The sequence below is a fragment of the Macaca mulatta genome, chromosome 11 (genome assembly GCF_049350105.2).
Source record: "Macaca mulatta isolate MMU2019108-1 chromosome 11, T2T-MMU8v2.0, whole genome shotgun sequence".
Taxonomy (NCBI): Eukaryota; Metazoa; Chordata; class Mammalia; order Primates; family Cercopithecidae; genus Macaca; species Macaca mulatta.
The window spans coordinates 69,775,834-69,801,357 of NC_133416.1; the positions used below are offsets into that span (position 1 = coordinate 69,775,834).

At 36.6% G+C, this 25,524-nt stretch overlaps 1 protein-coding gene across 2 annotated transcripts in view; it reads left to right on the forward strand.

The window, feature by feature from the left end:
- The window catches only part of MON2 (MON2 homolog, regulator of endosome-to-Golgi trafficking), a 128,541-nt gene that overhangs the window by 22,182 nt on the left and 80,835 nt on the right, over positions 1–25,524 (forward strand). For both annotated transcript variants that reach the window (XM_015152194.3, XM_015152196.3), the window contains exons 3-8: positions 4,725–4,852; positions 5,820–5,951; positions 9,211–9,340; positions 11,085–11,182; positions 11,946–12,071; positions 19,275–19,469. In XM_015152194.3, coding sequence (XP_015007680.2) covers positions 4,725–4,852; positions 5,820–5,951; positions 9,211–9,340; positions 11,085–11,182; positions 11,946–12,071; positions 19,275–19,469 — 809 coding nt within the window. The remainder of the gene's footprint in view (positions 1–4,724; positions 4,853–5,819; positions 5,952–9,210; positions 9,341–11,084; positions 11,183–11,945; positions 12,072–19,274; positions 19,470–25,524) is intronic.

The following is a 25,524-nucleotide window of genomic DNA, read 5'->3' on the forward strand; positions in this document are numbered from 1 at the left end:
TCTTATATCATTTGTATTTTTGTTATAAATATTTTTCTTTGATGCCAGTCTTTTTAAATGTTTTAAATTGCTGTATGATGGGGGGGGATAGCATTAAGAGAAATACCTAATGTAGATGATGGGTTGATGAGTGCAGCAAACCACGACAGCATATGTACACCTGTGTAACAAACCTGCACGTTCTGCACATGCATCCCAGAACTTAAAGTATAATAAAAAGAAATTTAATAAAATTGCTGTATGCTATTTCAGCAAGTGGATTGTAGTTTAACGATTTCCTTATGCTAGGCATGTTTCAGTATTTAGAATTATTTCTTAATAAATTTCTAGTAGTGGGATTATAAGGTTAAAGGGTATGAATATGTTTAAAATTCTTAGAATATGCTACCACACTGCTTTCCAAAAAGATAAAAGTTTATACCTTTACCAACAATAAGTGAGCATATTTTTATAACTTCCTTGCCAGGATTATTATTTTTAAAAGTCTTTTGGTGATTAAATAGACAAATGAATTCTCACTTCCACTAGATGTTGATCATTTTCCCTGTATTAAATTATTCTTTTTTAAAATTTTACATTCATTTCTTTGAACTTTTGTGTTTTCCTTATCAAATTGCTTGAGCTTTTGATACAGGAAAAATATTAACCTCCCATTATGTTGACATCATATTTTTTCTAGACCATTTACCTTTTAATTTTTTTATCTAGATGCTTTTCAGTTTTATATAACCTAACCAATTTTTCTGAGTTCTTTTGTAGCTTTACACTTAGGATGACCTTCTCCTTCTACATAGTTGATAGTCATTTTTATTTTATGGTTTGATTTTTCTTAGTAACATGTTGGGTAATGGGAAGATTTAGATTTTTTCTTTTGCAAAATTACTAACCAATTGAGCCAACATCATTTGTTAAACAGCCCTTCCTTTTCCTGTAATGTGCTTTTAATGTGAAACTGCCTAGACTTTCATTTGTAGTCATTCTCGAATCATTTAATATATTTTCAGACCTTTTGAACCCACTAAAGTATTTTTTAATGTTGTTAGGAATATCAGTCTTCCCCAGAGCTAGATTTAAGCATTTTGAGTATCAAAATAATGTCTAAGTCACATTTTCTTTCATAAGAATCGAAGTTTATTCTTTAATGGCTGTTAAAATTTTTTCACAATGAAACTTTTATTAACCCCTGTTAATATGATTCATAGTGGGGTATCCTAGTTTAATTCTTTTTTTCCAGGATAAAAACTGCAATTATGCAGTGAAAATGCTCAGAGCAAGGAAACCCCTAGGATATGGGGACCTGGTGGACCTTTTTCAGGTGTGTGAAAGTGCATCATTTGATCTCACAGTTATATAATTTGGAAATACAATATTTATCCAACACAGTGTTACAACACAAAGAGTTACACTTATTGAGGGACTTAGGTGGAAAATAAACTTTTTCTTTTATCCCTTTCCATAACCTATTTTTATGTTTTAATGAAAATAGAAACAAATAACTTTGATCAAAAAGAATCAGCTTTTTTTTTTTTTTTTTTTTCTGGAATGACATTCAAAATGGCTAAAGTAAAATGTCTTCTTTATATTGCTGTACAGCCTTTTCCTCAGTGTGGTTTCTAAAATCTCAGTCTGTAGGAAGGTATTTATGTAAAGCTATCATTAACAAACATATTATTAAAGTTATTGTGGAGAGTGGATATCTCTCAGTTGGAAGAACAAGAATAATTTACACTTCTTTGGACTATTACCACTTTTTACAGAAGAAAAGGAAAAGCAGTAACTTTTTTCCTTATGATTTTTCTCTTACTGAATTATGATCTCAATACAGTGGATATGTTTTTGTTTTTCAAAGTATACTTAAGAAGACTTAGAATAAATAGATTTTATTGTTTTGTTGATAATTTATTCTAGATAACATAGGAACTTCCTTTTTTATTATTCTCATATAAACTGGGAGGGAAAACATGAGAAATAGATGTTTGATTCCTTTGAATTTCATTAAAATAAATTTAAAAATTAATTTTTATTACTACCTTAAGTTTATCTCAGCTTGATAGAACTGGTTGTAGCCAACATGTACACAGCATTTCACCATGACTCGCCTTATTTTGTTGATTTTAATATGCACAGTTTTTTTCACCTTTTAACATCCCCTGATTGGGATGCATCTTGCAGTTGATGGCATCTTAGAATCATTGTGAGCCAGGTGATGTTGTAGTTATCTTTTTCAATATGTGCATGAACTTGTTCATAGTTCTTCATGTTATTATCACATCAGTTGAGTTGCATGCATTGTTGATACCACATATGTTGAATTGAATTGCTATTTAAAATGTCACCCTGGTTATTGAAAACTTTCTGTTAACATCTTATGGTAAGATCAAAAAAGCACCAGCATCAAAACATGCAGAATGGGTGCCATTGACTTAGAAGAAAATCTCAGAGACAATAGTGAAGTACTCTTTCAAGAAATAAGGTGTTCATTCCTAGTGCTGTTGATGGCCCAGAGGATGAAATTGTGAAGAAGAATTCTAAGTGATTAGAAAGCATTGTGTTATAGTTTAATTGGCACTGATTTTTTTTTTTTGTCTTGATATTATGGGTATGTCTTAAAATCATTGGCATCTCAGATAGACCCTATGAAAGTATATCTTCTTTTTTGTTTTTTATGAAAACAAGTTCATTTTCCTTTATTTGTCTGAAGACTTCAGGCAGACAACTTTAAAGTACAAATCACTGGGTCCTCTTTTAACTTCCATTATTGTCAGGGTGTACCATTCCTATGTACCATAAAGAATGGCAGCATAATATTGTAGGAAGAATAGTGAACCAGGAGTTAGAAGACATACGGTATTTTCAAATTCTGGCTTTACTACCTACTTACTGTATCAGTAGGGCCACATCAGGCCCTCTAAACTCTCTAAGATTATTGTGATGCTGAAATGAGAAACATATTAACACATGAAAATTATAAATGTAACTTGGTTACTATTAAGAGCTTTTAATTTGCCTGAATAACATTTAATAAGGAGTGTTCAGCAGAGATAGGGGTTGCCTCATACTTCAGTGGTTCGGGCAGGATTAAATCTGGTAGGATATTTAATCATTTTATTGAAGCTTTAAGAGGAGCTTTATGGTCATCATCTTTTAATCATTCTTATCGTTATGGAAAATTTGTCTCTAGGTTTGAATCAAAACCTTTGTGTACAAGAAAGCAAGGGAATAAGGACAGGGAGCCCTTTTGGGAACACTGTTCTTTGCCAGTTATATTTGCCATCTTTAGCTGTGCTAAATCAGTAATTTATGCTGGCATACTGAGGGACTTTGCAGAGCAGCCTGTAGGAAGTTGTAGTCTTAATTTACCATACCATAAAGAGAGCTTTGGAAGAAGAAGGTGAGGATTTAAATGATAATGTTAACACTGGTTTTACATTTTTAATGGTGATTCTGGAAAACATTTTAAAACTTAGATTTATCTGTCGTTATTGCATGTCTTGCCTCAAAAAATAACTGATAGAGTTAGTTCTTTTAATAACAAATAATTGCGGCCCGGTACGGTGGCTCACGCCTGTAATCCCAGCACTTTGGGAGGCTGAGGGGGGTGGATCACGAGGTCAGGAGATCGCGACCATCCTGGCTAACATGGTGAAACCCCATCTCTACTAAACATACAAAAAAATTAGCCGGGCGTGGTAGCGGGCGCCTGTAGTCCCAGCTACTCGGGAGGCTGAGGCAGGAGAATGGTGTGAACCCTGGAGGCGGAGCTTGCAGTGAGCCGAGATCGAGCCAGTGTACTCCAGCCTGGGGACAGAACAAGACTCCGTCTCAAATAAAAAATAAAAAAACAAAACAAAACACAAACACCCCCGCGCGCGCGCGCGCACACACACACACACACACACACACACACACACACACACACACACACAGAATCGCTTATAAATTTAATGTTCTCTTGACTTGGAATTCCGTGTCATTTATTCAAATTCTGTAAGGATGACAAACCTGTCTTATCCATCTTTGTGTAGCCTTTCAGTAAATGTGTGTAGATTTGATTTCATTTGTAAATTTAATTATGTGTAATTCAGTTTGTACATTTTCTAACCTCTTACATTTTTATTGCCACTTAAAAACTTCTGAGTGAGCTGGCTCTTGGTAGAAGAAGTTAAATTAAGGTTTGGAATTATAGCATGTGCACCCAATTAATTTAAAGTGCTGTTTCAGTAATAAGAGGAGTAATGTTATTGTTTTTAATGAAATGTGTTTATTTCTTGAAGAAATTGGGGTGTTTAAATTCAAGGCATATAATATGCTAGGAAATTTCTAAATATTCATTTACAAGTATTGTGTGGATGATGTATGTACTATTTTTAATGATTCTATTTTAGGGTGGGAATTCTTATTTATGTTTTCCCTCCTGCAGTATATGAAGAAATAGAGCGCTTTTTTGAGGTGGGAAAGAAGTTTTGAAAATCCATGTCCTAATAGAGTTTGTAGCAGAAGATGGAGGAGAACCAAAGGACAGTGTTAGGAGAAAAGCATGGGAAAGCAGTAGTTAAGGCATATAGCTTAGATACAAAGTCTGGAGTGTATATTCAAGGTATTTTAACTCCTGCTGTTTGATTTTTGTTTTGGTGTTTGTTTTACATAAAATGGTTGTAATTACATAAAAATGCATTCTTATAGATTAATTTTAATAATTTACTTTATATGTGTTCTAAATGAAGCACTGAAAGAGAACAGCTCAGAGGTTGTACAGCCTTTTTTAATGGGTTGTGGAACCAAGGAACCGAAGATCACTCAGCTATGTTTGGCTGCTATTCAGAGACTCATGTCACATGAAGTCGTGTCTGAGGTAATATAAAGATTTTTATCTAAACTGCACCTAAGAGTTGAATAAAGAGTTTTCGTGAAAGGAGAATGAAACATACCTGATATTTAATAAAAAACTATTTTATGAATAGCAATGTGCTTGGAGAAAATGCCTTTATTAAAAATATTGCCAAATTTTCTTCTCATTAAACACTCACAAGTATTTTTGCAAGTCATTTGTAATCTAAGAAGTCACAGTTCAGTAATATAAATGAAAATTTTGAGACTCAAGCAAGTTTTCAATTTAATTGGTTATTTAATTTTTCTTTTATAAAGAGAGGAGGGAAGAGCATGACTCTCTTTCCTAGATTATATGGAGTAATAATTTGTTTTTCATTAACTTAAATGTATTGTTTGTATCTAACCTTATGTTGGAAAAATGAGAAATATTTCTTAACTATGAATCTGCATGTTGGTCTCAAATTTAATGGTGTTATCTTAATTTTGTACTCCATAAGTACTATAATAGAAGTAATAAATGTTTTGCCATTAGTGTATCATCTTAAACAATGTCAGATTTAATTGAGTGTGCCAATGTGTTGTTAATATGGGTTGCATTTTTTTTCTGTAACATACTATAAATGAAGTATTGTATCTGAAACAGCAGACTCATAGCTAATTTGCATATGTCCATATTATTCATGTCCAAATACAATCTATCAATGTTGTAGAAATGAGCTGTGATTTTGACTACGTATTACAAAACTGCTTGCTGCTATGTGTATATATTCAAATAGGATATTACAATTTTTGAGGGAGAGAATTAATTGATGGTAAGTCCTAAATTACTTGAGAGATGTGTTTGGATCTAGAGATCTAAAGATATGGTTTTTGTTATTGTGATCAAGAAATCCTCTTCAGGTGAGGTAGGTTTGTATACTTTTTCTTATTTAGGAACATCAGCATCTGTATTTTATTTGTTGACAATAATTAAAATAACTATTTTACAGACTGCAGCTGGAAATATAATTAACATGCTTTGGCAGCTAATGGAGAATAGTCTTGAAGAACTTAAGCTACTTCAAACAGTTCTTGTTCTTTTAACAACCAATACCGTAGTTCATGATGAGGCACTTTCTAAGGTAGGAAAACTGTCTGCCAGAGTTCATATGTGCTTTGAGACAGTATTTGAATAAGCTGGCTGAAAGAGAAAAGCTTGGTGCCATTTGAACCAAAAGCAACTTCCCTACAGCTATTGTGGTAATTGACACTGCATGTTAATAACTGTTGGTACCTTATTTTTTCCAGGTTAGAGTTGAAATCAGGTTGGGGAGCTTAATCAAAGTCCCTTGGGTACAGCCAACAGGCTGAATAGTTACTAGGAAATGGAAAAAAGAGAGAAAATAGCCCAAGAGTAAGAATAGGGAAGGAGGGAACTAAGAAAAAAAAAACGTGTTGTGAGATCACTAGGTCAGGAGATTGCGACATCCTGGCTAACATGGTGAAACCCTGTCTCTACTAAAAATACAAAAAATTTGCCGAGCGTGGTGGGCGCCTGTAGTTCCAGCTACTCAGGAGGCTGAGGCAGGAGAATGGTGTGAACTCAGGAGGCGGAGCTTGCAGTGAGCCAAGATCACGCCACTGCCCTCCAGCCTGGGTGACAGAGTGAGACTCTGTCTCAAAAATAAAAAAAGGATATTGCCTTGAGCATTTTAGATTCCTTGTGATAGCTCTCCCTACCCATAATTTCATATGTATATGATCTGTAAACCAGACAGTTCAAATATGTTTCTTAAATGGCTAGACAAATCTCCTTTCACCATTTATACTAGATAAGATTGTATGTATGATAGCTATCTCTCATTTTGTCATCACTCCCACCCACTGTGGAACACGTAAGAGCCATTCTATTATTTATTTCACTTTTTAAAAAGTTTTTTATTATGAAATATTTCTAAGGAACAGAAAGTAGAGAGTAACATAGCAGTAAATGAATTATTGTCTAAGGAATTTTTTAGACTGTCAGTAACAGCTTTATTATAATTTGCATGACTTATAAAGAAGTACAGTGTACTGTCACATTAAGCTGTGTATACTATCTCAAGTGATGTTCTTAGATCATAATGAGATTTTAATTGCAAATAGTTTATTCTTTTAAGCTTACACAAGCTATATACAATATTGTATATATTTTAATATATCCTTTTGTTGTGTATAGTTCCTCTTGATTTCTAGCTATCAAATTATTCTGATACATGTATTTAAAATTTTATTAAAGGTTTTCATTTGATCTACTAAAGAAATAAGAACTGATTATAGGATTTATTTTAGTATGTTGGTTAATTTGGAAATGCAATAATTGGGGATGAGAAAAATCAAGTATAAAGAAATAGTATAAAATTGAGTTAATATGAAGGCTCCTATACAACTATGTACTGTGTCTTTCCTTTATGTTGAAATCTAAAGAGTAGCAGCAGTACCAGAGGCTTGTGTCTTTTAAAACTTTTAATATAATTAAGGTGATAGGCATTGATTCTAAAACTACCATTATGTTTTTCTCCAAGAATGGCTTCTTTTAAAACTAGAAAACTTTTGGAAGGATAAATAGGAGAAAATCTTTGTGATGTTGGGGTAGGCAAAGATTTATTAGGGCACAAAATCTAAAATCCTTGAGAAAGCCACAGAACGTGGGAAAATACAAATATCTGACAAAGGACTTGTATCTAGACTATATAAAGAACTCTTAAAATTCATTCATAACACAGACGACCCACACATTAAGTGTGGACAAATGGTTTCAACAGACACTTCATTAAAATAAAATATTCAAATGGGTGACAAACACATGAAAAGAAGTTTAGTGTTATTATTAGGGACACACAAAACCATAAGGAAATAGTATGCGTCCATTAGAATAGTTACAATGAAAAAAGACCACATCAAGTATTATGGAGAATGTAGGATAGTTCTAAATTCACATATACTGCTGGCAGAAATGTAAAATTGTAAAACCACTGTGGGAAACTAGCGGTTTCTTTTTTTTCTTTCTTTCTTTCTTTTTTTTTTTTTTTTTGAGATAGAGTCTTGCTTTGTTGCCCAGGCTGGAGTGCAGTGGTGCGCTTTTGGCTCACTGCAACCTTCCACCTCCCAGGCTCAAGGGATTCTCATGCCTCAGGCTCCTAGGTAGCTGGGATTACAGGTGTGCACCACCACACCCAACTATTTTTTGTGTTTTCAGTAGAGACGGGGTTTCACCATGTTGGCCCGGCTGGTCATCAAATCCTGGCCTCAAGTGAACTGCCCACCCCAGCCTCCCAAAGTGCTGGGATTACAGGTGTGAGCCACCCAGTGCGCAGCCAACTGTTGGTTTCTTAAAAAGTTAAACCTATTCTTACCAGATGACCCATCCATTTCACTTCTAGATATTTACCCAAGATAAATGAAAACATATGTCCTCACAGTGGCTTACATATATGAATGTTCATAGCAGCTGTTTTTTGTTTTTTTTTTTTTTTTTTACAATAGTCAGAACCTGGAAGCTGCCCAAATGTTCACCAGCAGGTAAACAGATAAGCAAAATATGGTGTACTCATACCATGGAATACTATTTGGTAATAAAAGGTACAAACTACTGATACATAGAACAAAGTGGATGAATTTCACAAATATTATTCTAAGTGGATGAAGCCAGGTCCAAATGAGCACATACTGAATTAATCTGTTCATATACAAATCATAGAAAATGCCCATTGATCTGCAGTGAATAAAGCACATGGGTGCTTGCCTGGGGCCAAGTGTAGGGGAAGAGATGGGTGGCAAAGGAGCACAGGAGAACTTTTGGGGTGATGGAAATATTCCGTTTCTCAATTGTGGCCTTAGTTTCATGGGCCCACATGTTTGTCAGAACTCATCAAATTATATAATTTTAAGGTATTCTATAATTTATTGTATATAAATTACACCTCAGTAGGCTTGAGGTTTAAAAGAAAAAAATGACTCCTTTTAGAAGTTTCATAATTTTATTTATTTATATGCTTAGGTATAGCTTCTCCAGATGTTTAAGTGATACAACAAACTTTGAGTTCTTGTTATTTGCAAAGCAAGTCATTCTGGGGAAATAAAAGCATAACACATTATTATATAGATGTTAAAAGAACCAAAGTTTAAAAGGTATGTTTCACATTACCATAGCTAATCTTCTGTGGTTATATGTTTACTGAGAACTTGAATTACATCAAAATCTGAGGATTTTTATATTTTATTGTATAAAATGGTGGGACTTTTCATATTGGTGATTGAAACAACCAAACATTATTCAATTTGTGGTTACACCTGATAAAATAAAGATAATGGCCTTGCTCTTCAATCTTGTTTCACACTAAATGAAAATTGTGTTTTCAGGCAATTGTTCTTTGTTTTCGACTACACTTCACGAAAGATAATATTACAAATAATACAGCTGCTGCTACAGTGCGACAAGTTGTTACTGTTGTTTTTGAGAGGATGGTTGCTGAAGATGAACGACACAGAGGTAAAGTGCTAGAAGTTGTTTTACTTTGTGGGTGGTTCTTGGATGATTTCATTTTTATTAACTTTCAGCCTTTGCTGAAATGATCAACATTATTATGTCTATAATGGAAACTTAAAAAATAAATTCCTCACAATTTGATCACCCTAAGGAATGGGCTTTTTGTTTTCCTTGTTTATTTCTAGTATATGCATAATTTTGTATTAAATATAATTTCACATTTTAAACCAAGTATTGCATTGTATGTATTTTTTAACCAAACATTGCATTCTATGAATTTTTCATGTTATTGCTTCATCCTTATAATTTAAATTTTAATTATTGCATTATATTTTGTGGCCATTCTGTAATTTAACTGAACTAGTCTCCTATTGGACACTTGCATTCTGTTCAGTATTTTATAACTGTTTTGGGTGGTTTCCTACATATCTTTTTGAATTACTTCTTCAGGATAAATTTCCAAGAGTGGGCTTCCCTCGTAAATATTTGTCTGTATCTGCTAACATGTGTTAAGAACATTTAAATAATATAAAAATTAATTTTTGGCCGGGTGTGGTGGCTCATGCCTGTAATCCTAGCATTTTGGGAGGCCAAGGTGGGTGGATTGCCTGAGCTTAGGAGTTTGAGACTAGCCTGGGCAACACGGTAAAACCTCGTCTCTACTAAAATACAAAAAATCAGCTGGGTGTGGTGGAGTGCACCTGTAATCCCAGCTACTCCAGAGGCTGAGGCAGGAGAATCACTTGAACCTGAGAGGCAGGGTTGCAGTGAGCTGTGATTGCACCACTGCACTCCAGCCTGGGCAACAGAGCGAGACTCCGTCTCAAAAATAATAATAATAATTTAAAAATATTTTTTATCAAATACCTTTATAAGAATATTTCCACTTTGGTATATTGTTTTTTCTTTATTTTTTCTTGGGGAAAAATGCAGGTGGAATTCTAGTAGTTTGAAATATTAAGCAATTATAATGTGTCCCATTTGGTTAAAATATTCAAAATTATATTGTGATAACACAGGGCAGTTCCCCAGTTTGAATGATTTATACATTCATAACCTCAATAAAATTCCCGCATTGGTAGTTTTAGTTGTGTGTCTCTAAGGCTAATCTGCCATTTAATACTTTATAGTAAGGTAGAAATACTTAGAACTTTTTTCTTTTCAGGTAGTCGTTAAGTCAATATTTATTCAAAACAGGCTGTCATAACTTACAGAGAATGATATTTTTTACTAGTAGTTAATTAAAGAAATACTGAGTTGGGAAACACCATCCTAGCTGATTCTTAGCTGGTGAATATCTGTAACTGACATGGTAATAGCAGCAGATCAAGCAGTAATTCTCTTGAAGATAGTGAAATGGTAGAGGAGTTAACCATATGGTAAACATTTATATGTCTGTTTGATATTTAAAAGCACATTTAAAGATCACGTGAATGTTAAATCCATGAAATAAAGGGGCTAAAGAATGGGAAACCAAATGTATGGACAAAAGTACCCAGCTTATTAGAGTGAATGTAAGGTAACAAAGAGTGATTTTTATGGTATTTGGTATAAAAATCGATTCCCATTTTTTTTTTGTTTTGTTTTGGAGGCATATGTTAAAAATTGGAAATTTTAAATCTGAAAATTATAATTACAATTTATAATTATATAAACATATTTATTTTAGACATTATCTTTTAAACAGAATATGTAATTTATTAAAGGCTATTGTGAACTGCTAAAACCCATCCTGTTTTGATTGCAGATATTATAGAACAACCAATACTGGTACAAGGAAATAGTAACAGAAGATCTGTCAGTACCCTCAAACCTTGTGCTAAAGATGCATATATGCTTTTCCAGGTATTTTAGTTGATAAAAATAATTTTTATTCTAAAATATAGTTTTGTGTGAATTTTTTAGTTGGGGATTTTATGTCTAATTTTTTTAATGTGAATTTTTTTGAAAATATGTCACAGGTAGTATTAAAATAGTTCTAAAGAACAACTTCTATATTTAGCATGATAAAACATTATGACTCACTTTAAGAAAATAAAATGAAATAAATGCAGAACTAGAAAACAGGTATATCAGAAACAACTAGTCATGCAAAAAAAGTTTCTTTAAACAAGGAAAATTTAAGTAATAAATTTGGTCTGTTTAATATAATTTGATGCATAGATACGTGATTTTTACATCACTTGTCATGAATAAATAATTTTAGGTAAAACAAGATTAATCTGTACTGAAAATATTATTACTTTGCATTAAAAGCTTATTTTGTCATTTAAAGTATGTTAGATTAATCATTTATCTGTCTACTGTCTCTATTGTCAGTACAGAGTACTGTACAGTTGTACAATTTGTACAACTGTACAGTAGTACATTGTACAACTGTACAAATTGTCAGTACAGAGTAGTTATATGATTCTTTAAAAGTTTGCTTATATAATCTGTCAGTTACACAATTTGTCAAAATTGGAATTACCGGCGCTTAGTTTCTAAGGAGCAAAAACATGTATTATATAAGAAGATGGATTTTTTTTTTTTTTAAGATTTATGAACTGTGAGTTTTGAAAAGCACATTTAATTCTAGCATGTGAAATTGTTGGATTTATTTTCCCAGGACCTTTGTCAGCTGGTTAATGCTGATGCTCCTTATTGGCTAGTGGGCATGACAGAAATGACTCGGACGTTTGGCCTCGAATTACTTGAGTCAGTCCTCAATGATTTTCCACAGGTCTTTTTACAAGTAAGCCATTTATAGTATCTTGTGACAAAGTTAATCTTGATTGTTTTACAAATATTTTTAAAGAAAGCAACGTGTATTTTTTTTCCACATTAAAAATTGCAAAGAGGCCAGACTTGGTGGCTCATGTCTGTAATCCCAACACTTTGGGAGGCTGAGGTGGGAGGATTGCTTGAGCCCGGGAGTTTGAGACCAGCCTAGGCAACATAGTGAGACACCATCAATATAGAAAATAAAATGAAAAGGCTGGGTGCGGTGGCTCATGCCTATAATCCCAGCACTTTGGGAGGCCGAGGCAGGTGGGTCATAAGGTCAGGAGTTTGAGACCAGCCTAGCCAATATGATGAAACCCCGTCTCTACTAAAAATACAAAAATTAGCCGGGCGTGATGGCGGATGCCTGTGGTCCCAGCTACTCAGGAGGCTGAGGCAGGAGAATCACTTGAACCTGGGAGGCGGAGGTTGCAGTGAGCTGAGGTCGCACCACTTCACTCCAGCCTGGGTGACAGCAAGACTCTGTCTCAAAAAAAATAAATAAAACAAAATTTTTTTTAAAAAGCTAAGTGTGATGGTGCATGTCTGTAGTCCCTGCTATTAAGGAGACTGAGGCAAGAGAATCGCTTGTGCCCAGGAGGTCGAGTTTGCAGTGAGCCGTGTTCATGCCACTACACTCCAGCCTGGGTGAGAGAGCCAAACCCCACTTCTTAAAAAAAAAAAAAAAAAAAAAAAAAGGAAGGAAAGAAAGCTGTGGAGAATTGTAGCCTCAAACTTTAGACATATAACAGCTTAGTGTTACATTACTTTTTTTTTTTTTTTTAGTCCCTTTGCATTTTGGAATTTTAATAATAAAAAGAATCTCTAGAGACAATCTGTTAATAGGTATTTCCCAGTGTATGGGTCTATGAAGGAAATGTGGTATGTGAGTTACTTGTGTAATATTTAAAAGCCTAAAGAAATTATTGATTTTTACTTGCCTATATATCTAGCTATGTGTTTTCACATAACTTAAATGGAAAACAGCTAAAGTCCAAAATGAAGTCAGTGACTTACACAGGGTCCCGTAGTTATTAGCAGGTCTCGAACTGTAATTTAGGTTTCTTAACTACTCATCTAGCTCCTTCCCTTACCATGCTTCCTCCCTAAGTAATCCATTTTATCCTTTGCTCTTACCTACAAAATGAGTGAATCAAGTGGTACAGTAGTATAAGATCTTTTAGGCCAGGATTTGGAGCTGAAATTATTTTTATATGGCTCATAATTTTTAGTATACATTAGGCAGTTGTTAAATGCTCTTGATGAGCAGTATATACTGATGATTCCCTTTCTTGTAGTGTAATAGGATAAGCAGTATTTAGATATAACTTGTCCAACACTCTTGTATAAATAATAGTCATAGCAGCTATCATTTCTTGACTTCCTTCTACGTGCTATGTGTCAGATTCCTTACATATTATATTCTCTTTTATCTTCCCAAATGCCTAAGATATACCAATTATCACTGTTTTACACATGAGGAAACTACAACATCCAGAGGGTTAAATAATTTGTCCACAGTTTCATGGTTTATAAGTGATGGAGTTGGGATTTGAACTCATGTTGATTCAAATTAGTTTCTCTCCGTATCCCCTCTTTTTTATTTATGTATCACATCCCAACCATTACCTTCAAAATATATTCAGGATCCAATCACTTCTTACCACTTCTACAATTATTCTAGTCTAAGCTACCATCACCTCTTACTTGAATTGTTGTGTTGGCTTCCTAACTGGTCTGCTTGCATATATATTAATACTTGTACCACTTATTATAGTTGTTTGTGACACCACATCCAGAATGGTCTTTTAAAATAAGTCAAATCTTTTCAGTCTCTTGTAAATTGCTTCAGTTGATATCCTCCTTATCAGACTAAAAGATGAAGTGTCCTTCTGCTCTGTGGAACTTTTCATGATTTAGTCCCCGATATTCCTTGATCTTCTTTCTTTCCTCTCTTCTCTTTGCCCTCACCCTTTGGCCACACTGTCCTTGTTTCTGAAGTGCCTCAAGCAGATTCCTGCCCCAGGGCCTTTGTACTTACTATTCCCTGGGCATGGAATCCTTTTTTCCTCATATGGCTTGCTGTCTTACTTTTTTGAGGGCTTTGCTTAATGGTCAACTTATCAGACACATCTTCCCCAATCACATTGTGTAAAATGGCAATATTTTTCCCTACCAGCACCATTATCTTTCTTATCCCTCTTTATTTTTCTTGTAGTACTTATCACCTCCTGCCTGACACACACACACACACACGTATATATGTATTATATATTATTACATATTGTGTATTATTTTATTTTCTCTCTTTCCCTACAAGAAGATAAACTCTGTGAGGCAGGGACTTAGTACTGTTGTATAGATGTCTTTAGTAATAGTGCCTGGCATATGGCAGGTGTTTGATAAATATTTGGGGTTTTTTTTTTTTTTTTTTTTTTTTTTTTAATTTTTTTTGAGATGGAGTCTCGCTCTGTCGCCCAGGCGGGAGTGCAGTGGCCAGATCTCAGCTCACTGCAAGCTCCGCCTCTCGGGTTTACGCCATTCTCCTGCCTCAGCCTCCCGTGTAGCTGGGACTACAGGCGCCCGCCACCTCGCCCAGCTAGTTTTTTTGTATTTTTTAGTAGAGACAGGGTTTCACTGTGTTAGCCAGGATGGTCTCGATCTCCTGACCTCGTGATCTGCCCGTCTCGGCCTCCCAAAGTGCTGGGATTACAGGCTTGAGCCACTGCACCTGGCCATTGATAAATATTTGAATGAATGAATTGGTTAATGAATCTGAATTTAAAATTTTCATGTTTGGGTTATGTTTTCTGACTTTATAGGAAAATATTTGAAACTGTTTTTACAGATTTTTTTTCTTTTTTTTTTTTTGAGACAGAGTCTCGCTCTGTTGCCCAGGCTGGAGTGCAGTGGTGCGATCTCAGCTCACTGCAAGCTCCACCTCCCGTTCACCCCATTCTCCTGCCTCAGCCTCCCGAGTAGCTGGGACTACAGGCACCCGCCACCACGCCTGGCTAATTTTTTTGTATTTTTTTTTTAAGTAGAGACAGGGTTTCATGGTGTTGGCCAGGATGGTCTTGATCTCCTGACCTTGTGATCCGCCTGCCCTGGCCTCCCAAAGTGCTGGGATTACAGGTATGAGCCAGCGTGCCCAGCCTGTTTTTACAGATTTATTATACTTACAAAATTTACTTTATTCTTCCTGCTATAAAGCATGGAAGGGGAAGAATTCTTCTGTGTAAGATCCTAGAACTTCATCCTGTACAATTTTCTTCCAGAGATAAATATTTGTTTCTTTTTTAACTCATCATTCACATATGCAATCAAAATTTACCAGTCACTTATGTTTTATGCCAAGTATACAGAAGTTAAATAAGACTGATAAAGTCTTTGCCCTGTGGCACTTAAAATTCTAATGGGGAGACAGATTTTAACTGAGTTGATAAGATGTGATGAGTGCTGTGAAGGAGAACTATTAAAAGTGTTAGGAAATGAATAACAGTGGACCAAACCTGTTGGAGACTTGGTGATAAATCAAGGATATGATACTTAAGCTTGTAAATGAAGGATTAAGAGTAGCTAGGAGACATGGAGAGAATAGGAAAAGAATACTCCACACAGAAGGTCGAAGAGCAGTGACCCTGAGAAAGGATATCTTCTTTTCTAGAAAAATAGGCTTTAAGGGCATTGAAGCTTTGCCTTTTGCCTCAATGAAGTATTGTAGTGGAAGATGAAAAAGGCAGTCTCAAAGATTACTTCTAGCTTTCTGGCTTGAACAGTGAACCATTTGCTAAGATGGAATACTTCATGGGCAGAATTTTTATCACAAAGACACATTATTCATATATATACTAATTTTGAGGTATCTGTGAGACATACAAAATGTTAGTTGGACTTATGCATTTCAAGGTTTGGGGCTGAAATTATAAATTTAAATGTTCCTGGCATATAGTTGATAATTGGAGATATGGGAGTGAATGAGATTGTGGTGAGAACCTAGAGTACAAAGCAAGGGCATGGTACTCTGGACCTCTGAGGAACCTCAACATTAAACAGTTGAGGATGAGCATATACAAGAGACTGAGAACACAAGGCCAGAAGGCAGGAACAAATCTAAGAGAGTGTGACATAATAAAAGGCAAAAGCAAAGAAAGTTTCAAGATGAAGCAAGTAATCAGTTGTATCAGGTGGTTCACAGAGATCTGGTAGGCTCAGTGGCTCACACCTGTAATCTTAGCACTTTAGGGGACTGAGGTGGCCAGATAGCCTGAGCTCAGGAGTCAGCCTGGGCAACATAGTGAGACCTTGTCTCTATGAAAAATTTTTAGAAAATCAGCTGGGCCTGGTGACACTTACCTGTAGTGTCAGCTACTTGGGAGGCTGAAGGGTGGGAAGACCCTAGGAGGTCAAGGCTGCAGTGAGCCATGATCGCACCACTGCACTCCAGCCTGGGTGACAGAGCAAGACCCTGTTTCAAAAACAGAACAAAACAAAACAAAAACAAAGAGATCTGATAAGATGATGACTGGAAAGACTGGAAAGTGTTTGCTTTGGCCACAGAGATCATGATGAGGATAATGAGAAGTGGAGAAGTAGAGTTGGGATGGTTGGTGATAGTGCTGGAGGAAACCCAACTGTAGTGAGTTGAGTAGTGAGAGGGAAACAGTGAATTGATAAAACTTTTAAGAATTGCTTAAGAATTGCCGGTATGTTTATATATTAACCAATATACAAAATAATTATTTTTGTAAAATATGAAAGTGGACTTTACTTTTCATTTTGGCAGTCAAAGAAACTAACTGTAGATGTGAGAGTATAATTTCAAGTCATTTATCTCTTAAGATCTCATTTTGGGGGAAAGAATGAAAAAGTATATTAAAATATTTATAAAAGTCTGGAAGAGTATACATGTAGAAGTTAACAATGACTAGTCCACTTATCTCCAGGAGGTGAGATTAGGCAAGACTTACTTTTATGTTTTTATTTATCTGTATTTTCAGTTTTTCTTTCTTGAGAATCTGATTTTTTAAAAGATACATTTAGTCCGGGGGCAGTGGCTCACGCCTATAATCCCAGCACTTTGGGAGGCTAAGGCGGGCGGATCACCTGAGGTCAGGAGAGCCTGGCCAACAAGGTGAAACCCCGTCACTATTAAAAATACAAAAATTGGCCGGGCACGGTGGCTCAAGCCTGTAATCCCAGCACTTTGGGAGGCCGAGACGGGCGGATCACGTGGTCAGGAGATCGAGACCATCCTGGCTAACACGGTGAAACCCCGTCTCTACAAAAAAATACAAAAAAACTAGCTGGGCGAGGTGGCGGGCGCCTGTAGTCCCAGCTACACGGGAGGCTGAGGCAGGAGAATGGCGTAAACCCGAGAGGCGGAGCTTGCAGTGAGCTGAGATCCGGCCACTGCACTCCAGCCTGGGTGACAGAGCAAGACTCCGTCTCAAAAAAAAAAAAACACAAAAATTAGCCAGGTGTGGTGGCACATGCCTGTAATCTCAGCTACTTGGGAGGTGGAGGCAGGAGAATTGCTTGAACCAGGGAGGTGGAGGTTGCAGTGAACCGCGATCGTGCCATTCATTGCACTCCAGCCTGGGTGACAGAGTGAAACTCCATCTCAAAAAAAAAAAAAAGATACATTTAAAAAATTTTGTGATTCTGAGCAAACAGCCTGCTCTATGCCTTATTTCCTTTCTCTGTAAGATTAAAGGATTAGGTCAAGTGATTTTTGTGATCTTTTCTTTGTTTATAGCTTCAATGAAATTTGGATGACAACAAAATAAAATGTATTTGAGGCTAGTCATTAAATACAGACGAGGCCTTATATTGTCAGTGAAATGGGATTACCTTGCTATTATAGGCAGGGAATTAACAGGTTAAGGAGGGCTTTCTTTATAATATATCATGACTGTAAGTAAAATTTAAGAATTATTTGCAAGATTCCCTGACTTGTAAAATAATTATGCTTGTTTGCCATTGCATGTTTTATCAGCTCATCATGTTCTGTTCAAGCAGTCCAAGCAGAACAAAATTTTAAGTTAATTATTAAATCTCTGCATGAAAGGAATTGTTCTTTGCAAAACGAAATCAGTGAATTATATAACTTATACTTTACTAGGAAATTTTCTCTCCTCAGCTACCTATTTTAAACTATTTATTTGCTTGAATTTGTATAGCTTGTTTTCTTTTCTTTCTTTTTTTCTTTTTCTTTTTTTTTCTGTGTGAGATAGGGTCTTGCTCCATTGCCCAGATTGGAGTACAGTGGTGTGATCATGGCTCACTGCAGTCTCAACCTCCCTGGGCTCAAGTGATCCTCCCACCTCAGCCACCCAAGTAGCTGGGACCGCAGGTGGTACCACTATATCCAGCTAATTTTTGTTGTTGTTGTTGTTGAGACGGGGTCTCCCTGTGTTGCTCAGGCTGGTCTTGAACTCCTGAGTACCAGCAATCCTCCCACCTCAGCCTTCCAAAGTCCCAGGATTCCAGGCCTGAGCCACCATGCCTGGCTCTATTTTCTTTCTTCTGTTGTTTATGTTTTTAATTACCAGTGTCCAACTAAAATTAAAGTTTCTAGTAATCACCAATTACTTAATTCTAAAATCATTAACTGTTCCTTTTAAACTTATATTCTTTCAAAAACCTCTTGTAATACTGATTATTATTACTTTTTGAGATAGTATCTTGCTCTGTCACCCAGACTGGAGGGCAGTGGCATGATCATGGCTCACTGCAGCCTTGACCTCCAGGGTTCAAGTGTTCTTTGCACCTCAGCTTCCCAAATAGCTGGGACTACTGGTGTGTGCCACCACACCTGGCTAATTTTTTAATTTTTTGTAGAGGTGGGGTCTCACTGTGTTGCTGAGGCTCATCTTGAACTCCCGGGCTCCAGCTATCCTCCCACCGTGGGCTCCCAAAATGCTAAGATTACAGGCATGAGCCACCATGCTGGGTTCTGATAACTATTCTGATCTTAGACTCTCTAAGTGCAATACAAATTTCAAAATTGTGGGTAAACTATAAAACAATAAAACATATAAACTTATAGTAGAGCTAAATTATTTATACTGGTTATTAAGAAGTTTTATTTCCTAGTGAGACTGTGTTTTTAGAAGTATTTAGTACAAATAAAGTTAATTATTTTTTTCTTTCTTTTTTTCCTTGCAAATAGCACCAAGAATTTAGTTTCCTCCTCAAAGAAAGGGTATGTCCTCTTGTGATAAAGCTCTTTTCTCCAAATATAAAGTTCAGACAAGGTTCCAGCACCTCATCTTCTCCAGCACCAGTTGAAAAACCATATTTTCCTATCTGCATGCGTTTGCTGAGAGTAGTATCTGTTCTGATTAAGCAATTTTACAGTCTTTTGGTAAGTGCTAATTTCCTTACATATTTGTGTATATAGTTGCATGTTGTGCCCTTTGTAAAAAGTGGTCTGTTATAGTGCGTTTAGTTTTTTCAATTTAGTTCAACAGAATTTTTTTGAGTACCTACTTGTATTCTAGGTACTCTAAAGATTTGTGCTGTCCTTTCTTGAATCTTGCTTATGTTTATAGATTATTCATAATATGTGAAGCAGAGTCATTGCCTGTTATCTGAAGGCAGCATAGGAATTGTGGTTTAGGAACTCAGCTAATTGTCTGTATCTCATTTGAAGGATTATTAAAATTATAGTCTCTTCAGTTTATTCTGCTTTCATTTATACTGTTTCATATGTCTTAACAGATTAAAGCAAAGACATTAAAGATTTGGTCAAATCTAGGATTAGAAACCAATTATTTTGACTTACAGTCCAATATTGTATCTATTTTACAAAGTTAATCAATGCCTATTATGTTGTGATATTCCTGATAATTCTATTTATGTAATGCTTTAGTCATAAACATTCAAATACTGTTTGTCAGAGAAAATAATGCACCATGTTTTTTAAAAATTCTGTGTTAAGTCAAATTCACATTCTGTAATTTTTTCACATTTATATTCTTCTTTTTTTTTTTTTTTTTTGAGATGGAGTCTCGCTCTGTCGCCCAGGCTGGAGTGCAGTGGCACAATCTCAGCTCACTGCCTCCACCTCCTGGGTTCAAGGAATTCTCCTGCCTCAGTCTCCCTAGTAGCTGGGACTACAGGCACCTGCCACCACACCCGGCCAATTTTTGTATTTTTAGTAGAGACGGGGCTTCACCCTATTGGTCAGGCTGGTCTTGAACTCTTGACCTCAGCTGATCCACCCACCTTAACCTCCCAAAGTGCTGGGATTACAGGTGTCAGCCACCGCGCCTGACCTTATATTCTAAAAATAGACAATACAATAATACACTTTAATACTCCACTTCCAATAAAGGTAGAACAACCAGACATAAGACTAATAAGGAAACAAAGGACTTGAACAACACTGTAGAACAGTTGGACTTAACAGACATATACAGAACACTCCACCTAACATCAGCAGATTACACATTCTTTTCAAGTGCACATAGATTATTCTCAAGGATAGAGCATATGTTAAGCCATAAAACCAAGTCTCAACAAATTTAGGAAGATTGTAATCATACCAAGTATCTTCTCTGACCAAAGTGGAGTCCAACCAGAAATCCATAGTGGAAGGAAAATGAGAAGAGTCTCACATGTATGGAAATTAAACAACATACTAGTTAGGAGAAGGAAGGAAATAATAAAGAATACCACATAAATAAACAAAATGGAGACTAGAAAAGCAATAGAGAGAATCAGTGAAAGTTGTTTTTTTGAAAAAATTAAGAAAATTAACAAACCGTTATCAAGACTAAAAAGAGAAAATACTCAAATAACTAAAATCAGAAATAAAAGAGGAGACATTACAACTGATGCCACAGAAATAAGAAATTTAAAAGGATCATAAAAGACTAGTAGGAAGAGTTATGTGCCAACAAATTGGATAACCTAGAAGAAATGAATAAATTCCTTGAAACATACAACCTACTGAAACTAAATCACAAGAAAAAAATTAAACAGACCTGTAACTAGTAGGGAGATTGAATTAATAATGAAAAACCTTCCCACAAAGAAAAGCCCAAGAACAGATGGTTTCCCTGGAAAATTCTACCAAACATTGAAAGAACAATTAACAAACTCCAAAGAATTGAAGAGGAGAGAAACTTCCAAGCTCTTTTTATGAGGCCAGCATTAATACCAAAGCCAGACAAAAATACTACAAGGGAAAAAACAAAACAAAACAAAAAACAGATCAAGCTCGCTGATACTGATTAAAAAATTCTCAAAAAGTACAAGGAAAGTTAATTCAACAGCATATTAAAAGGATTCTACGCCATGACCAAGTGGGATCTACCCTGGAATGTAAAGATGTTTCAGCATACAAAAATCAGTTAATATAATACACTACATTAAAAGAGTGAAGGTTAAAAACCACATGATCATTCCAATTGATGCAGAAAAAGCATTTGGCAAAATTCATCATCCTTTCATGGTAAAAACACCAAACAAACTAGGAATAGAACTAAACTACCTTAACGCAATAAATGCCATTTATGAAGAGACAATAACTAATAATCGTTATCACACTTCATAGTGAAAACCTGAAAGCTTTCCCTCTAAGATCAGGAACAAGGCAAGATTGCCTATTCTTGCCACTTCTATTGAACATGGTACTGGAACTCCTAGCCAGAGCAATTAAGAATGAAAAAGAAATAAAAGGCTTCTGCTTTGGAAAGGAAGAAGTAAAATTATCTCTATTTGCTAATGTAATGTTGTATGTAGAAAACCCTAAATATTCCACACCAGAAAAACTGTTAGAACTAATAAACATAGCAAAGTTGCAAGACAAAAAAATCACCACAAGAAATCAGTTATGTCTCTATACACTAACAGTGAACAATTCCAGAAAGAAATTAAGAAAATAATTTCATTTGCAAAGTATCAAAAAGAGTAAAATACTTAGGCATAAACTTAACCAAGAAGGTGAAAGGCCTATACACTGAAAACTATAAAACGTTATTGAAATAAATTAAAGACACAAAGAAATGGAATGATATCCAGTGTTCATGGTTAAAAGACTTAAAATTGTTAAAATGTCCATACAGTCTAAAGAGATCTATGAATTATATATAAATACAGTGCCTATCAAAATTCCAACATCACTTTTTGCAGAAGTAGAAGAAACCATCTTAAAATTCATATTGAATCTCAAGGGACCCCAAATTGCCAAAACTATCTTGAGAAAAAAGAACAAAGTTGGAAGCCTCACACTCCCTGATTTCAAAACATGTTACAAAGCTACAGTTATCACAATAGCATAAAATAGTACTGGCATAAAGACACACACAAAAACCCATGGAACAGAATAGAGAGTCCAAAAATAAACTCATATATGGTCAAGTGATCTTTGAAAAGGGTGCCAAGACCACTCAGTGGAGAAAGGATAGTCTATGTAACCATTATGTTGGGAAAACCAGATATTCACATGCAAAAGAATGAGGTTAGACCCTTACCTTATGCCATGTACAAAAAATAATTCAAAATAGATTCATGACCTAAATATAAGATTTAAAACCAAAAAATTCCTAAAAGAAAACATAGGGGAAAATCTTTATGACATTGGATTTCACAATGATTTCTTGACCGTGATACTAAAAGCACAGGCAACAAAAGCAACAATAGACAAATGGACCTACATCAAACTTAAAAACTTCTGCACCTCAAAGAAAGCAGTCAACAGAGTTGTATTAGTTTTCACACTGCTGATAAAGACATACCCGAGACTGGGCAATTTACAAAAGAAAACAATTTATTGGACTTACAGTTCCACGTGGTGGGGAAGCCTCACAATCATGGTTGAAGGTGAAAGGCACATCTCACATGGCAGCAGACAAGAGAAGAGAGCTTATGCAGGGAAACCCTGCCTTTTAAAACAACCAGATCTTGTGAGACTTACTATCAAGAGAACAGCATGGGAAAGACCTGCCTCCCATGATTTGTTACCTCTCACCAGGTGCCTCCCACAACACATGGGAATTCAAGATGAGATTTGGATGGGGACACAACCAAACCATGTCATTCTACCCCTGGCCTCCCAAGTCTCATAGGTCCTCATATTTCAAAACCAATCATGCCTTCCCAACAGTCCCCAAAGTCGTAACTCATTTCAGCATTAACTCAAAAGTCCACAGTCCAAAGTTCATCTGAGACAAAGCAAGTCTCTTCTGCCTATGAGCCTGTAAAATCAAAAGCAAGTTAGTTACTTCCTAGATACAATGGGGGTACAAGCATTGGGTAAATACAGCCATTCTAAATGGGAGAAACTTGCCAAAACAAAGGGGCTACAGGCCCCATGCAAGTCTGAAATCCAGCAGGGTGGTCAAATCTTAAAGCTCCAAAATGACCTCCTTTGACTCCATGTCTGACATCCAGATCACGCCAATTCAAAAGGTGGGTTCCCGTGGTCTTGGGCAGCTCCGCTCCTGTGGCTTTGCAGCATACAGCCTCCCTTCCAGCTGCTTTCATGGCTTGGTGTTGAGTGTCTGTGGCTTTTCCAGGTGTACGGTGCAAGCTGTTGGTGAATCTGTCATTCTAGTGTCTGGACAGTGACCCTCTTCTCACAGCTCCACTACGTGGTGCTCCAGTAGGGACTTTGTGTGGGGTCTCTGACCTCACATTTCTCTTCTGCATTGCCTTAGCAGAGGTTCTACATGAAGACCCCATCCCTACAGCAAACTTCTGCCTGGGCATCTGGACGTTTCCATACATCTGAAATCTAGGCAGAGGTTTCTAAACCTCAGTTCTTGACTTCTTTGCACTTGCAGGATCAACACCATGTGAAAGCTGCCAAGGCTTGATGCTTGCACCCTCTGAAGCCTCGGCCTGAACTCTCTGTTGACCCCTTTCAGTCACAGCTGGAGTGGCTGGGATGCAAGGGACCAAGTCGCTAGGCTGCACACAGCACAGGGATCCTGGGCCGGGCCCACGAAACCACGTTTTCCTCCTAGGCCTTTGGATCTGTGATGGGAGGGGCTGCCTCTCAAAGTTCTCTGACATGCCCTGGAGACATTTTCCCCATTGTCTTGGTGATTAACATTCAGCTCCTTGTTACTTATGCAAATTTCTACAGCCAGCTTGAAATTCTCCTCAGAAAATGGGATTTTCTTTTCTTTTTCTGGGGAGGGATGGAGTCTTGCTCTGTATCCCAGGATGGAGTGCAGTAGCATGATCTCGGCTCACTGCAGCCTCTGCCTCCTGGGTTCAAGTGATTCTCCCGCCTCAGCCTCCTGAGTAGCTAGGATTACAGGTGTGAGCCACCACGCCCAGCTAATTTTTGTATTTTTAGTAGAGACTGGTTTTCATCATGTTGGCTAGGCTGGTCTTGAACTCCTGACCTCAAGCAACCCACCTGCCTTGGCCTCCCAACATGCTGGGATTACAGGCATGAGCCACCATAAGCCACCGTGCCCGGCCTGGGATTTTCTTTTCTATTACATTGTCAGGCTTTTAAGCTCTTTCCAACCTTTTAAGCTCTGTTTCCCTTTTAAAACTGAATGTCTTTAATAGCACCCAAGTCACCTCTTGAATGCTTTGATGCTTAGAAATGTCTTCTGCTGGCTGGGTACAGTGGCTCACGCCTGTAATCCCAGCACTTTGGGAGGCCAAGGTGGGCAGATCACAAGGTCAGGAGATCGAGACCATCCTGGCTAACACGGTGAAACGCCATCTCTACTAAAAAATACAAAAAAAATTAACCAGGCTTGGTGGTGGGTGCCTCTAGTCCCAACTACTCGGGAGGCTGAGGCAGGAGAATGGCGTGAACCCAGGAGGCGGAGCTTGCAGTGAGCTGAGATCGCACCACTGCACTCCAGCCTAGGTGACAGAGTGAGACTCTGTCTCAAAAAAAAAAAAAAAAAAAAAAAAAAAAAAAAAAAAAAGTCTTCTGCCAGGTACCCTAAATCATCTCTCCCAAGTTCAAAGTTCCGTAAATCTCTAGGGCAGGGGCAAAACACTGCCAGTCTGTTTGCTAAAACATAACAAGAGTCACTGTTACTCCAGTTCCCAACAATTTCCTCATCTCCATCTGAGACCATCTCATCCTGGATTTCATTTTCCATATCATTATCAGCATTTTGGTCAAAGTCATTCAACAAGTCTCTAGGAAGTTCCAAACTTTCCCACATTTTCCTGTCTTCTTCTGAGCCCTCTGAACTGTTCCAACATCTGCCTGTTATCGAGTTCCGAAGTCACTTCCACATTTTTAGGTGTCTTTTCCACAGCACCCCACTCCCGGTACCAATTTACTGTATTAGTCCATTTTCACGCTCCTGATAAAGACATACCCGAGACTGGGCAATTTACAAAAGAAAGAAGATTGATGTAATTACAGTTCCACATGGCTGGGGAGGCCTCACAATCTTGGAGGAAGGTGAAAAGCACATCACAAATGGTTG